Source organism: Mercenaria mercenaria, chromosome 14, assembly GCF_021730395.1.
Source record: "Mercenaria mercenaria strain notata chromosome 14, MADL_Memer_1, whole genome shotgun sequence".
In the NCBI taxonomy this organism is placed as follows: domain Eukaryota; kingdom Metazoa; phylum Mollusca; class Bivalvia; order Venerida; family Veneridae; genus Mercenaria; species Mercenaria mercenaria.
This window is the reverse complement of record NC_069374.1, coordinates 3977408-3991305: the sequence shown is the minus strand read 5'-3', so window position 1 is coordinate 3991305 and position 13898 is coordinate 3977408. Positions and strand designations below refer to the sequence as shown.

Here is a 13898-nt window from a genome sequence, read left to right as displayed (position 1 = left end):
CCTGGACATACTTTTTCACATTTGAACAAAATTAATTGGTAAGTTTTCGTGACGAAAATATTCATTACAGTAAGTTGTTCTGACAAGTACCGTACTTCACTTTGTATCCCTGTAAAAACTGCAAATCACTGAGTACTGTACTTCATACTCCTATAATACCCTAAACAAATTGCCAATCACTGACTAGTGTCCACCATTCCCCTATAAAAACTGCCAATTGCCGAGTACCGTACATCATAATTCTAAAACAATTACCAATATCCGGCCGGCCTGCTTAGCTCAATAGGGAGAGTGTTGATTTAGGGATCGTGGGATTGCAAGTTCGATCCTCGTGTGGGGCGTATGTTCTACATAAAATTTGAAAAAAGATATTGTCTGACATCATTCGTCCTCCACCTCTACTTCATGTGGGGAAGTTGGCAGTTACTTGCGGACAACAGGTTTGTACTGGTACAGAATCCAGGAACACCATTTAGGTTTACTGCCCGCTGTTACATAACTGAAATACTGTTGAAAAACAGTGTTAAACCCAAAAGAAATAAACAAAACTAATTTCCAAGTACTGTACTTCATACCCCTTTAAAAACCCTATAAAAATTGCCAATTGCCTTAACACAATAAACGTTAGGCTAAAGAATTCAGTTTCTTCAAAAAAGTAAAAATAGCCATTGTCAAAAATATCTCAATTACTGCTCAAAATCGAAATAAAATGATTCAGAATGACATTATACTCAACTTTTACATACAACTGTAAGCTAACAAATAGGCAGGTTCCTATAAATTTATCATAGCATTTTTATTTTACAACAATTAGAAAACTGTATAAGCAATCACACTTGCATGACAATTTAACTATATTACCTTTACATATAAGTCTCTTTCGGTCAATACAATCCAAATATGTTTGTAATAAAGAGCACCAATATATCTGCATGAATTTTTCCAACTTCCGATTGTCACAAGTAAATCAACGGCTGTACAGAGCTTTATCGGAAAATTAACGTAAAATGTCACTTTTCGAGTTCAATACAAGAACCTTTAAGGCATTTCTATCCTAGTGGGTATTGTACAATTGACAACAACTTCAGTGTAATCAGCTAGTGTATTGATATCTGGCTTAAGTAAAGGAACAAGCACTAAGTCAATACTTATGTTTCGAAATTTGACTGAGCACATATAATCACAGGAATGTATTATATCTGGATAATCAAATGTAAAGCAAAAAAGAAAACACAGAATTAATGGAAAATTAATCTAGAAATACCATTCAAATTTTTATTGTTCTCATTTTTTTTTAATCCAAATAACTTTTTAAGCTACATTTTTTAAATAGAAATTTACAATTTATTTTAAAAATGACGATTACTATGTTGACAGCGTTTTTCCCAAGTTTAATAAATTTCATCATTACCTGTGGTTGATCAAATATGATAAGGGAAGTAACATTTATAATGAATACTTAAGGGGAAGTAATCCTAGATAAAAATGCTGATTTTTATCAAATTAATTTGTGTGTGTCTAATTTGTACATTTTTTACAGATTTCACTAATAGAATATCCATACTGATAAAAGTTGAACATGCATTTAATCCCTGAGAAACTTATCTGCCAAGAAACCAATCTTTATGCCAAAGATGTTTGCATAAAATTCTCCCAATCTGTCATTAAATAAAACGTGAAATACAAAAATTGCGTTGGTGACACTCTTGTTTACACTGTGACAGTTGAGACAGAAACAGTGTAATTAAACGAGACAACTTTTTACCCTACAAATGAATACCTTTGTCTTAGTTTTTGCCGAAACAACGCATAAAACACGTAAGACTAAATACTTTATGACAAATAAATGTTGAAGACTGTATCTCCTCTGCCAGGTTATTATCGCAATGAGTGTGAATTACACCAGACTCGAAGTTATTACAGGAATTATGAGAATATAATCCACGAATAAAAAAAATCCATAAAACGTATTTCAACTATTGCAAGGAAATTTTATGAACACTGAAGCTTCTCATTACTTCTCTTTGTCAAAAATATGATTTTTATTTTTACTTATTTTTACGCCATCCTCCCCACTCTGCCATTGGAAGAACAGTGTGTATACAACTGTTTTGCTTAATGTATTTCTCCATCAGTCAGTTGGTTGAACGAGGCTTGGTCCTACAAATGACAAACTTTAAAGAATGTTTGCCTGTTATCAGAAGATGACCCATATTGTTCTGTGGAACAGTAGTTCAAAGGTCAAGGTCACAGTGACCTCTAGATTAAAAACAATTTCAACTATGTAACTAAAGAACTCTGGCATAAAGTCATCAAACTTCATGGAATTGTTGCCTGTGGTTGGTAGATGACCCATTTATGGGTCAAGGTCACCTTTAAGGTAATCGACCTTAATATTGAAAATACAGGTAACTTAAGAATGCTTGTGCCTACTGCTTTTCAGGAATATTGCCTGTAGTCAACAAATGGTCCATTTTTTGGGACCAATAGGTCAAAGGTCAAGGTCACAGAGACTTTGCAGCTGAAAATGGTTTCTGATCAATATCTTCAGCAATTTTGGCTTTCAGATTTCAAATTTCATTGAGGGATTGCCTGCAGTAAGGAGATTTGGGGCCAGCATCTCAACGGTATAGATCCTGGTGACTAACATCAGAAACAGTTTCTGATCAATTACTATTAGAATGTTGCGGCCTATGGCCATTAATTTTCATACGATGACTTCCTGTAGTTAACAGATAAACCCTCTTGCTTTTGATGTAAGATCACAGCATACAAAACTGCAAACCTGGTTGCCAATGACGGACCATCATGAAAGCACGTGTTTTACAAACAGCTTTTCTTAAGTTTTCACTCTGTGTACTAACTTAGATATGTTTATTTGTTATGAGTATAACTTTATACTATTGGGCTTGTGCCATGTCTCAACAGCATCCGAATTATATCTAGCAATCACCTAACCTTACCTTGGGGATGGGTTGGACTGGTGGCCATGTTGCCTGTGAGTGAATCAAATAAATTCCAGCTTTTTACACAACTAGTTTAGCAGTAACTGTTGTAATTATGCCACTCCTTCTGGCCTCCCCTTTCCACACCCACCACCAGGATGAGCCAATTCAGGTGATGAATAAACTTTTTTCAGAATAACAACCTCTGTTCAAGGACCAAATCTCTATCTCCCATACAGCATTGCTCTACAAAGCTTGAGCTGAATTCCTGTATATTCCTGTAACATGATACCTATATGAATATATAACCACAATAAGATTTAGGTGACATTATGCATGCAGTCTATGCATTAATATGTAATAATAAACCCAGTGGAATAATTCCTTAAAATGTCAACAATTCCTATAGGACTGTGTTGTTGGCTATATAACATGGTTGTCTATAGCCATCTGTACAAATAACTGATCAACTAATTAATCATTTAAAGAAATGAAAGAACAAGGCGGTTTCGCAAAGTTGGAAGCATTATATCGGAAGTCCTGGCTCAAACTTACAACACCTACATGGTGTATATGTAGGCGTATTTTACACAGACACTAAAGAAAGGAATCACAATAAGCCTAAGATTACAGAACAGGAACTTTGATCTAACAACCCCAAAAGATCAAGGACAGCTATTTACAGTCCTACTTGTGGTAAAGACAACCTGTATATATCTATTACCTGTATACAGATACTACCCGTATATATCTATTACCTGTATACAGATACTACCCGTATATATCTATTACCTGTATACAGATACTACCTGTATATATCTATTACCTGTATACAGATACTACCCGTATACATCTATTACCTGTATACAGATACTACCCATATATATCTATTACCTGTATACAGATACTACCTGTACATATCTATTACCTGTATACAGATACTACCTGGATCTCCAATCTGCATGTTCAATACCTGACTCACTAATTTTAATATGTGAAGAATGACATGACATCTTTCCTACTGTATATACAATTTTTTCTATCCAATGTATAACACCAGGCATCTGGTCTCTCTCTGATGCCAAAATAGTGATCAAGCTGACAGCATTTGAACTTGCCATGAAGACCATGTAAGGATCTTTAAGGACTTCACTGACTGTGAAAAAGTCACCTTAAGACCCGAGTTAATCTATAAATAAGTATATTTATAATGACAGTCTTCTATTTTAACAATTCTAAGTCGCTACCCAACCCTGGTATGGGTATTTCAGTCTCTTATTTTATCTTAAACAGTATCACATACCTCACTGTGTGTCAAAGCTTTGTATGAAAAGATATAACATTTCATGACCAATTTAACACGCATTAGGATCTATAACAAGTAACTGAAGAAATGTTTACTTGTAAACAGAGATAGGAGATACCCTTAACAACATTTTTTCACTAGAAAATTAAGATCTGAAACTTTATAAAACCTGTAAAAGCTTTCTATACATACAAATTCCTACACGCCAACATAAAGCATACACCTTTCTTTGACGTAATGTGAAATAATGATGGGAAAAATAATGATGGGAAAAATCAATGTCATCTACTCAATCTATATCAAAGTCAGAGTAAAATTATCAAAAAATCTGAAATATTTCGCCTCTGCTAAAAATATCTTGCAGACGGCTGTCATACACTTATTCATACCACAACTTATAAAAACCAAACTAATTCAATTAAGTTTAAACTTACCAATTAATAATAGGATTAATTAAAAATCAACTTGTAAATGCTTGCAAATAGCTACCTTATCAATCTATAATTGCTCAGCAGGATAATCTGCAGTTCAATGTAAAGATTGAATCAAATTTTTATTAACATTTTCAAGAGTAATCGGTTGGAAACAGTGATTATAGGCTCACAAAATAACATGAAAACAACATTAATACCTATAGCAAAGTGCTTCTAGATTAAGTATATTGAACGAAAGATTATTCAAATATTTTTAAAAAGGAAGGGAGATAATTTGAATTTTAGGGGAACTTCCTTGATTATAGAAGCATAACAACACTAAAATAAAATCATTTAAATTTGTGAACATTAAATTTCGTGGTGTTTTGTCAAAAGGACTATTTTATGGGTACATAAACTTGTGGATATCAAATTCTAATAATATGAAAAAAGAAAATTTGCATATCTGTCAGGTTTTAATTTTATGGATTGATACAACCAACAAAGCCATTAAAACTAGTCCCTCATGAATCTTGATAATTTTTTAGAATTTAGTAAAATTACATTCTAATCACTTTGCTACTTACTGCCAAGTATTTGAGCCGCACCATGAGAAAACCAACATAGTGGCTTTGCGACCAGCATGGATCCAGACCAGCTTGTGCATCCGCACAGTCTGGTCAGGATCCATGCTGTTCGCTTTCAAAGCTTATTGCAATTAGAGAAACCATTAGCGAACAGCATGGATCTTGACCAGACTGCGCAGATGCGCTGGCTGATCTGGATCCATGCTGGTCGCAAACGCACTATGTTGGTTTCCTTATGGCGCGGCTCATTTTAAAATAGCATGTTGATACCAAACTTGGCTTCTGATAAGTCGTTTTGACAGCACAACTGAACAATCCTCTTAAGGCAAGCAAGCATTATTAAAATTGAGACCTGAGTATTAGCAATTACAACTCACAACTCACCACTGGTCAACTTAGAACTAAAGTCTAACCAATCAGATGATCATGTTTGAATCAGGCAGCCAGAGACCCATTGTCGGATGTGGAGATATTACCTTAAAAGTATATCTACCCATCCTATTCAAACTGTACTCTTAGTAATCATAATTGCTTTTCTCACGCTATCAAAGTAAAAACTGATAGACCTGGTGTAAATACAAAGTACAATTTTGACGTTTTATCTGCAAAGTATTTTTATCATAATTTCATGTTACTGCATTATTTTCCAAGGAAACAGTGACGGTCACAACAGTAAACCACAACTGACATATCATATTTCCTCAGTAACAGTGACCTTTATGTCAGCCTTGCCACAAAGGTCATTCTCAACCTCATAGCATATTAGGGAAACTGCATTGCTTTTTCAGTGGCACAACAACGTAACTGAAGAACAGTGGATATTGGTCTCTAACCAAAAGATGGTCCTGTGGCTGAGTGGCTGCATGACATCCAGTCCAGTAGGACACTACATTTCTGCTCTGATCAATACAAGTAGTTTCAAGAAATTCAAATTTGATGAAAACCATTTTGCTGCTGCTTTGCACACTAAAAATAACAAAAACACTATATTAAGATGAAGTCATCACTGGTTCATGTACAGTTTAGTTTTATGTTCATGAGTAATTGCTCAATAGTTCCTGAACAAAACTGAAGTTGAAGAGGTGTCACTGTAAATGATATGAGCTGCGCCAGAAGAAAACCAACATAGTGCGTTTGCAACCAGCATGGATCCAGACCAGTCTGCACATCCACGCAGTCTGATCAGGATCCATGCTGTTCACTTTCAAAGCCTATTGCAAGTAGAGAAACCGCTAGCGAACAGCATGGATCCTGACCAGACTGCGTGGATGCGAAGGCTGGTCTGGATCCATGCTGGTCGCAAATGCATTATATTGGTTTTCTGATGGCGTGGCTCATACTAAGTAAAAATAATTATATTCTGTATTGTTTTCTTTATTTTCTAACATACAGGCGTAAAATGATGGGAAAATGACAAAATTCATAGGACAGTTTTGGTAATTCTGTATAAAATGATCATATCAATATTATACCCAGTGGGTGCTGGCAGCTATACTTACAAAGGTTATGATATAAGATAAGCCAGACTATTATTCCCAGAATACCGATCTAAACATCCAGAATTATATATACAAATATGTACAGAACATCCCTGAATGCCAATGTACGTGACAATAAGCCAAACCATAACTTTTTATGCTAGACATGCAATTACCAAAACTGGTGTTAATTTTCATCTAATTCTATAATCAACCAGCAGCTTGCTGTTCATAAGTTTGTTTCAAGACAAAGACGTTAAGCCCCCTAGACCTCTTAGCGGGCATATCACTAATACCCATATTGCGTTCATATATTCACCATCAAATCCGTAACGATAAAATGCATATTTACATAAGGATGAAGAACAAATCCCAGCCTTTACTTGTCCGTTTAATAAAATTTCAAAAATCTATACTTCAGCTACAAAATGCCATAACATGCGGCTCTGTCTTACATCTAATTCGCATTTATCAACTTTGTAAGGCTTCCATTAAGCTTTCATTTCAATACACTCGCTAAAGCGCACTAATTCATGCTATTTTATGGGTATAAAATAGAAATAAAACAAAATTCATGATGGAATATTTATAGTGTTCGGAACGATAAGTCCTCAATGACACAGCACTATATTAATCGAGCGCCAAGTATATTTAAGAAATGTCAGCTTTTCTCCAGAGCATGACAACTTTTAATATGCTATTAAAATAATAATGCATCTAGTTACCCTGATTTTCCTTTAATTCACATTTGAGCCGTGCCATGAGAAAACCAACATAGTGGGTTTGCGACCAGCAAGGATCCAGACCAGCCTGCGCATCCGCGCAGTCTGGTCAGGATCCATGCTGTTCGCTAACGGTTTCTCCAATCCCAATAGGCTTTAAAAGCAAACAGCATGGATCCTGACCAGACTGCTCGGATGCGCAGGCTGGTCTGGATCCATGCTGGTCGCAAAGCCACTATGTTGGTTTTCTCATGGCACGGCTCATTTGCTTTTCTTTCTGGTTTACTCATTTCTTATTTTTACAACAACTACAACACCAACAACAAATTAAGACTAACAATACATTTTAACACATACAGGGTATCAGCTAAATGCATTCCCGATCCATTCCTTCTCCTTCTCCGGCTGGTAAATGGCACAGCAGTAAACTTAGACATACAGGAAAAGAGCTCTACTCCTTAAACTATCTAAAGACCAAGTTTGTTTTTTTTTTTACACCAAAAGTCATGGTTTGCAATTTTCACTACCTTTTTTACCGAATTACTGACTGGGAACCACTTGGCCACTTAAAACCTTTGCTTATCTTAAATTCTAACAGAACAGGGTAAATTTCACCAAATTATTCCATGCTGCACTTTTTGTTTCATATAGTTTGCATATAAAGAACATTCAGTAGTCTATGATAAAAAGATAGTAGCATTTGCAGGATTATTCGCAGTGTCTGCCAGTGTTTTATTTATATAGAAATTGTGCATAATTCCAGGGAAACAGTCTATTTGTTATTGTTTAACATTTGCACTTCATTAAAAATTTTAGCATTTTCTACCACTTCAGACTTCATGGAAACCTGTCAAACTTGAGGAAATAAAGTGCAGTGCCACAATTTTTTTCAAGAATCGTGAAGGTTTCAGTCATAGTTGAAGACAAATGTAGGACTGGCAGCTCCTTTAGACCTGACGAGCAATAACTCAAATGATCTTTTCTTTAAGTTAATTTTTTTTATTTATTTCACTTCAACTATGGAAAAAACCTGAAGCTACCCAATTTAATTAACTCCACTGCTTTGAAAAAAGTCATGATGTCCTCAGAAGTGAGTTTTGAATCTCAGCGGCATCTGATTCTCTGATAAGGTTCACAAAACTGACAAGTCCTTTTCAGCAAAGTTTAGTAATCAGTTCAACAAATTTCATATTTTACCTGCATGAGGCAGATTGTCATTATTTATTAGTAAGGGTTGTTCGAATAATCTTGTCAGTTAAATTGCCATATCAAAGGCACTATTGCAAAGTACATTAATAAATGAGTACCTGGCTGAGTATAGGTTTGCTTACTGGCTAATAAAGAATATTTTAGATAGCTAACAAACTGTGACAACTGGCAACTATGTCAATTTCTTATTTGACTTCAACATTCTCCATTTCTTCTGTATAAGCTACCGACAAAAAATGCTGAAATATCAAAGGTGAATTTAGTTACCCTACAGAAATTGCCAATGGCCATTATGGGTTCACACCCTGGTTGTGAGGCCCTGGCTAAGAAAATCTTTTAAAAAGTCACAGCACTTGGTCTTATGCCATTTCTCCTACCTCAGCATTGAATTTCTCTATTATTTCATATTCATCATTCACCGAATTTTTTCCTCTTATTCAAAAATATCTTTTTACCAAAGTTTTGTCCTTTTCTTGCTAATTGTAAAGCAGTTTACAATAAAAACTTATCACAATGTTATCGATATCTATTCATATTGAAAATATTGTTTAATAAATATTTGATTTATTGCTCGCAACTTTCTTTGGAGAAGTTAATAATACCGCCAAATTCTCCAATAACTTTTATTGCTATTCAAATCTGTTTTGCAAATTGATTGCCATTCGGTCTGCTTACTTAACTATTCAATCATATTTGCAATGGAAAATTAATATTCTAAACTATATTTATTTAACATTCACGATCAAACATTTTGTCAAACAATCAAAAGAATAACCAATTCCAATAAGAAAAATATTGAATAAAGCATTAACTTCAATTTCAAATAGCACCTCTTTGGTAAAACTTTACAAATAAAAGGGGTACAGTTTAACAAACAAACCAAAGCAAACATTCAAATGAAGACTTTGTTATGAAGCCTCTTTCTTTCATTTTTTTTCTTAACAATTTTACTGATTGAAGAGAAAAAAACAACTAATTTTGTAGACAGGAGCTTTAAATTGCAATATGGTGCACAATATGTCTGTGTGGTCTAATAAAACTGCTTCAGTTACGGTAGTTCTCCAGAAGTAAGACATAATTTTCAAGTGCTTCTGTGGCCCGCTTGATTTAAATCAGTTGCCTCAGTCACTGCTGTGGGTTCAAAACCTTGGTTGATGTGTAGATTTTTTTCATGTGTGGAAGCCAATCCAGCTGGCTTAAGGGAAGTCAGTGAGTTTCCAGGTGCCTAGTTGTAACCAAAATAACGATCAAAAAGGCACCTGGGATCTTCCTGCACTATCAAAAGCGGGAAAGTAGCCATATGACTAAAACTGTATCCTGTAACTTAAAAACAAACAAACTCTTTGTAACCAAGGTAAACCCGGGCAAATAACATTTTCAGCACTTCCAACAGTTTCTAGCCTAGGAATATATAACATCTTTTAAAGCACCTCTTTTCCCCAGAATTCTGATCTAGCTCGAAACAATTCACGATTCAGTTAGAATTTTATGATACCTAAAAATGCCACAAAGATACATGCTATTTTTGGTCAATGTTAATACAAGGGAGAAAACCCAAATGACAAAATAAACAAGTCTTTGTGACTAAATTACCATACTGAACTTTGATGATACAAATAATCATTATTTGCTTATTTCTGTTCATTATCAGTTTGGATAAAATTGAGAGTACATGTCAGACAGGATGAACATTCCAAAAACGAAAATTTTAATTATATTATTTCTTGGGTTTAATATTACACCTACACAACTCCATGTCATATGCCCCTCCTTAGCATAAGTATTTCAGCACAGGCTGGTGCCTGGGTAGAAGCAATGAAACAATTCTATACCCCATCTGGGGTTTGAAACCCACAGTGTATCGTAAGAGGCAGGCGATCTTAATCGCTCAGCCACAGAGTCCCCTCCCCATACCCCGCTCAGCTACAGGAGTCCCCTCCCCATACCCCACTCAGCTACAGAGTCCCCTCCCCATACCCTTTTTATTGTTATATTTTAAAGACCAAGAATCCTTAATATAATCAGTACATTCAGCTCTGACAAAATAGTTTTTAATTTGTTTAATTTTTGTCCTTGCATAGTTGTATATAAAATTATAGTTATTTAACTTTATTTTTTCTTTCGAATTACATTCATTTTACACAACCACAAACAAACAACTATGAGAACAAACAATTTAAATACAGACATGTACATTTATCGATCTGAAAGTTATCTCTCACTAGTTTTTCCCCTTTCATCAGCTCGGAATGCAACTAATTAAATAGCAGATTGTTGCTCCATGTATCTATGAAGCATTTGTTATTTGAACAGAGACAAAAACATGCAATTACTGGCAAATTAGTGCTCTTCAAGAACAATTACTTGCCGGGAATTTGGTACGGAACAAGAAATTTATTACTCTTAAACATGCAAAACGGGTGGTCTTTAGAAACCGAGCTGAGCTTAATTACTTCTATGGCTATATTCTATTATTACAGATAAAAAAACTCAGTAATGCATCCTAAAACTGTGTTATTAAAATCAGTTTCTAATTCTGTAACTTTGTTTGTTTTGTTTTTGGGTTTAACGCCGTATTTCAAACTGTTTACAGTATTTCAGTCATGTAACGGCAAGTAGTTAACCTAATCAGTATTCCTGGATTCTGTACCAGTACAAACCTATTCTCCACAAGTAACTACCAACTTCCCCACATGAATTATCAGAGGTGGAGGACGAATGATTTCAGACACAATGTCTTTAACAAATCGTCACCGAGAACATACCCCCGCCTGTGAATCGAACTCGCAACCCAGCGATCCATAGACCAACACTGAGCTAAGCAGGCGGGCAACTCTGTAACTATCCCTGGAAACAGTTATGAAAGAAAACTGCAAATATTCCTAATAATCTTCATTTCTCAACTTCCATTTCAGTACAAGAGCCTATAGTTTTGTCACTAACCTCGTTTTTTTGCATCCGTAGTCACACTTAAACAATTCAGGTAATATTAAATGTAAAAATATTACAGCAGAAAGATGGCCTTCCACTCTGACATTATTAAATTTTCACATATAGGCAGGCACCCTAGTAGAAATGGAGAAGGGACACTATTTCTGCAAGCTCCTGTTATGATGATAGCATTCAATATGTTTACCATATAAACAAACTTTCACAGACAGGAAACACACATCTACTTTTTCTTCACACTGATCTGACACCAGCAGGCAAGAGATCACTTAATTTTAATTACAGGACCAATAAAACCGACAATTTGCCACTCTACTGGATATAATCAGACCAACAAAAGGGACAATAATTGTCCCATTGTCATTAATGCCATGTTGCCATGGTAACACAATGGAATATTTCCAGAAGACTGGTTCTATGGTGTCATCAATAACAACAGAACACTTCAATTAAGAGGGATACAGTCATCAGTATGACAGTCTCCCATACAAAACTGCTCTCTGTTCTTGCTCTGATATTAAAATTAGAAAAATATTCTATCAAATTGTTCCATTCTTACCAGAACCATTATAACATTTTCCAAACTTATCACTATAATGCGGGACTAGTTAAATTTTCTCCCCAAACGAAGAATTTATTCTTCAGAAATTGCATTCAATTTGCATGGAAACATTCTTCACAGCAAATTTATCTGAAATATAATCTCCAGAAGTGTCGCTGAACAGCCCTACAGAAAGACCAGCTTCACCTTTCTACTTAAAATTCAAAAATAACTAGTGTCAGATCACCAGCAACATACACTTGTCGACAGAAGCATGTTGAGTCGGCTCACCTTAGAACACTTTAGTTTACAAATCCGTAAGTAGCAAGTTTGATCCACTTCCCCACTTCTTCTGTCTCCCCACAACTATTTAATGTTGGTAAGTTGTAATAACATAGAAAACAATAATTAGCTGTTATAAATACAAAGCAAATTGGTAGTCAACCCATAATAACATTTGGCAATTTCAGATGGATATAAAAAGGCCATTGCATATGCCATTTACAGGTAGCAAGGTACACTTAGATGCGAAAATTTTGGGCACGGACGGTCTTACATGTAGCGTGTCGCAATATTGCACTTCCCCTATGAGCAAAATTTGGGTGGCTATTTTATAAATTGCGTGCATGTTTTGTGCTTTTAATTAATGGCAAGATCGGGATTCTCATACAAGAATAAAGAAAGTTATCAAAGCGAAAGGTTTACATCATCCATGAAAAATAGCGTGCCAAAATCATCAATTTTGCACCTTTTGAACAGTCTACAATGATCCCGCTGCAAGAACACTGTCCAATTTTATTGCATTTCTTAATTTAATAGTCCTTACTGAACGTCAGGACATAAACGGAATGGGGGCCCATCCAGCTCGTTTTTTCGGAAAATAACGAAAATGTTCCTGAGTATCAATCAACAAGCACAGAACCCTTCCGTGAATTGAATTTTTCCGCGAAATGGTGTCTCATTGATAATACAAAGCTACCAGCAGTTAGTTTTCCAACTGACATCAGAATTTTACATGTATCGGCTGTATAAATTTTCTAAAGAATTAATAATCATTATCTCTCACCTTAATTTACAGACATCCAAAATCACGATGTTCTCTTTATAACAAATATTGACGGGGGCCAAAATTCCAAAGTGTACCCTGCTACCTACATAGCGCAGTTCAGCCATTATTGCTCTGCCAAAATATGTCATCCACTATAAATAAACTCTTACTTATTGACTTACTATTGTAGCATATACATGGCTGAAATAGCAGATCACCTCAGTCTCAACTTACCTCAATTACGGACTGTAAAACTGGCATTAAGGGAATACAAAATAATCAGTAATTATACTGGGAAAAGAAAAATAAAGAGGAAGGCAAAAAAATGTTTAAAACATCTCATGCCGTTCAGCTTCCCAGTCAGCTGCTGAATGTCTTGCTAATGATTATTTATTCTTCCATACAAAACACTAACTCTGACACTAGAACTATTTGGTGAGATGTAAATAAACAAAGCAGAATGTAAAGTCTGCAAGTAACACAGTGTTGGAACCAATTCTTCTGCAAGTAATCTCACAATCTACTTCAAGCCTGGCACTAACAGATTTGTTAATTTTTCACACAAACCAGAACAAACAAAAAAATGTTCTGATACTGAAGCAATTTTTCAATTTGAACATCAATATTGCAATATAACTGAGGTAATTCATGAAAAATTGATGCAAGAAATGTGGACCTTGTTTTATCATATATTATAATG

At 35.0% G+C, this 13898-nt stretch overlaps 1 protein-coding gene across 4 annotated transcripts in view; it reads right to left on the bottom strand.

Moving 5' to 3' along the window:
* The window catches only part of LOC123526336 (arginine-glutamic acid dipeptide repeats protein-like), a 150214-nt gene that overhangs the window by 116861 nt on the left and 19455 nt on the right, over nucleotides 1-13898 (bottom strand). The window contains exon 1 of one of the 4 annotated variants that reach the window (XM_045305453.2): nucleotides 862-949. The exons of the other annotated variants lie outside the window; for them this stretch is intronic. Coding sequence (XP_045161388.2) covers nucleotides 862-934 — 73 coding nt within the window. The 5' untranslated portion in view covers nucleotides 935-949. Of the gene's footprint in view, nucleotides 1-861; nucleotides 950-13898 lie in introns of those variants that run through there. 4 annotated transcript variants of the gene reach the window in all.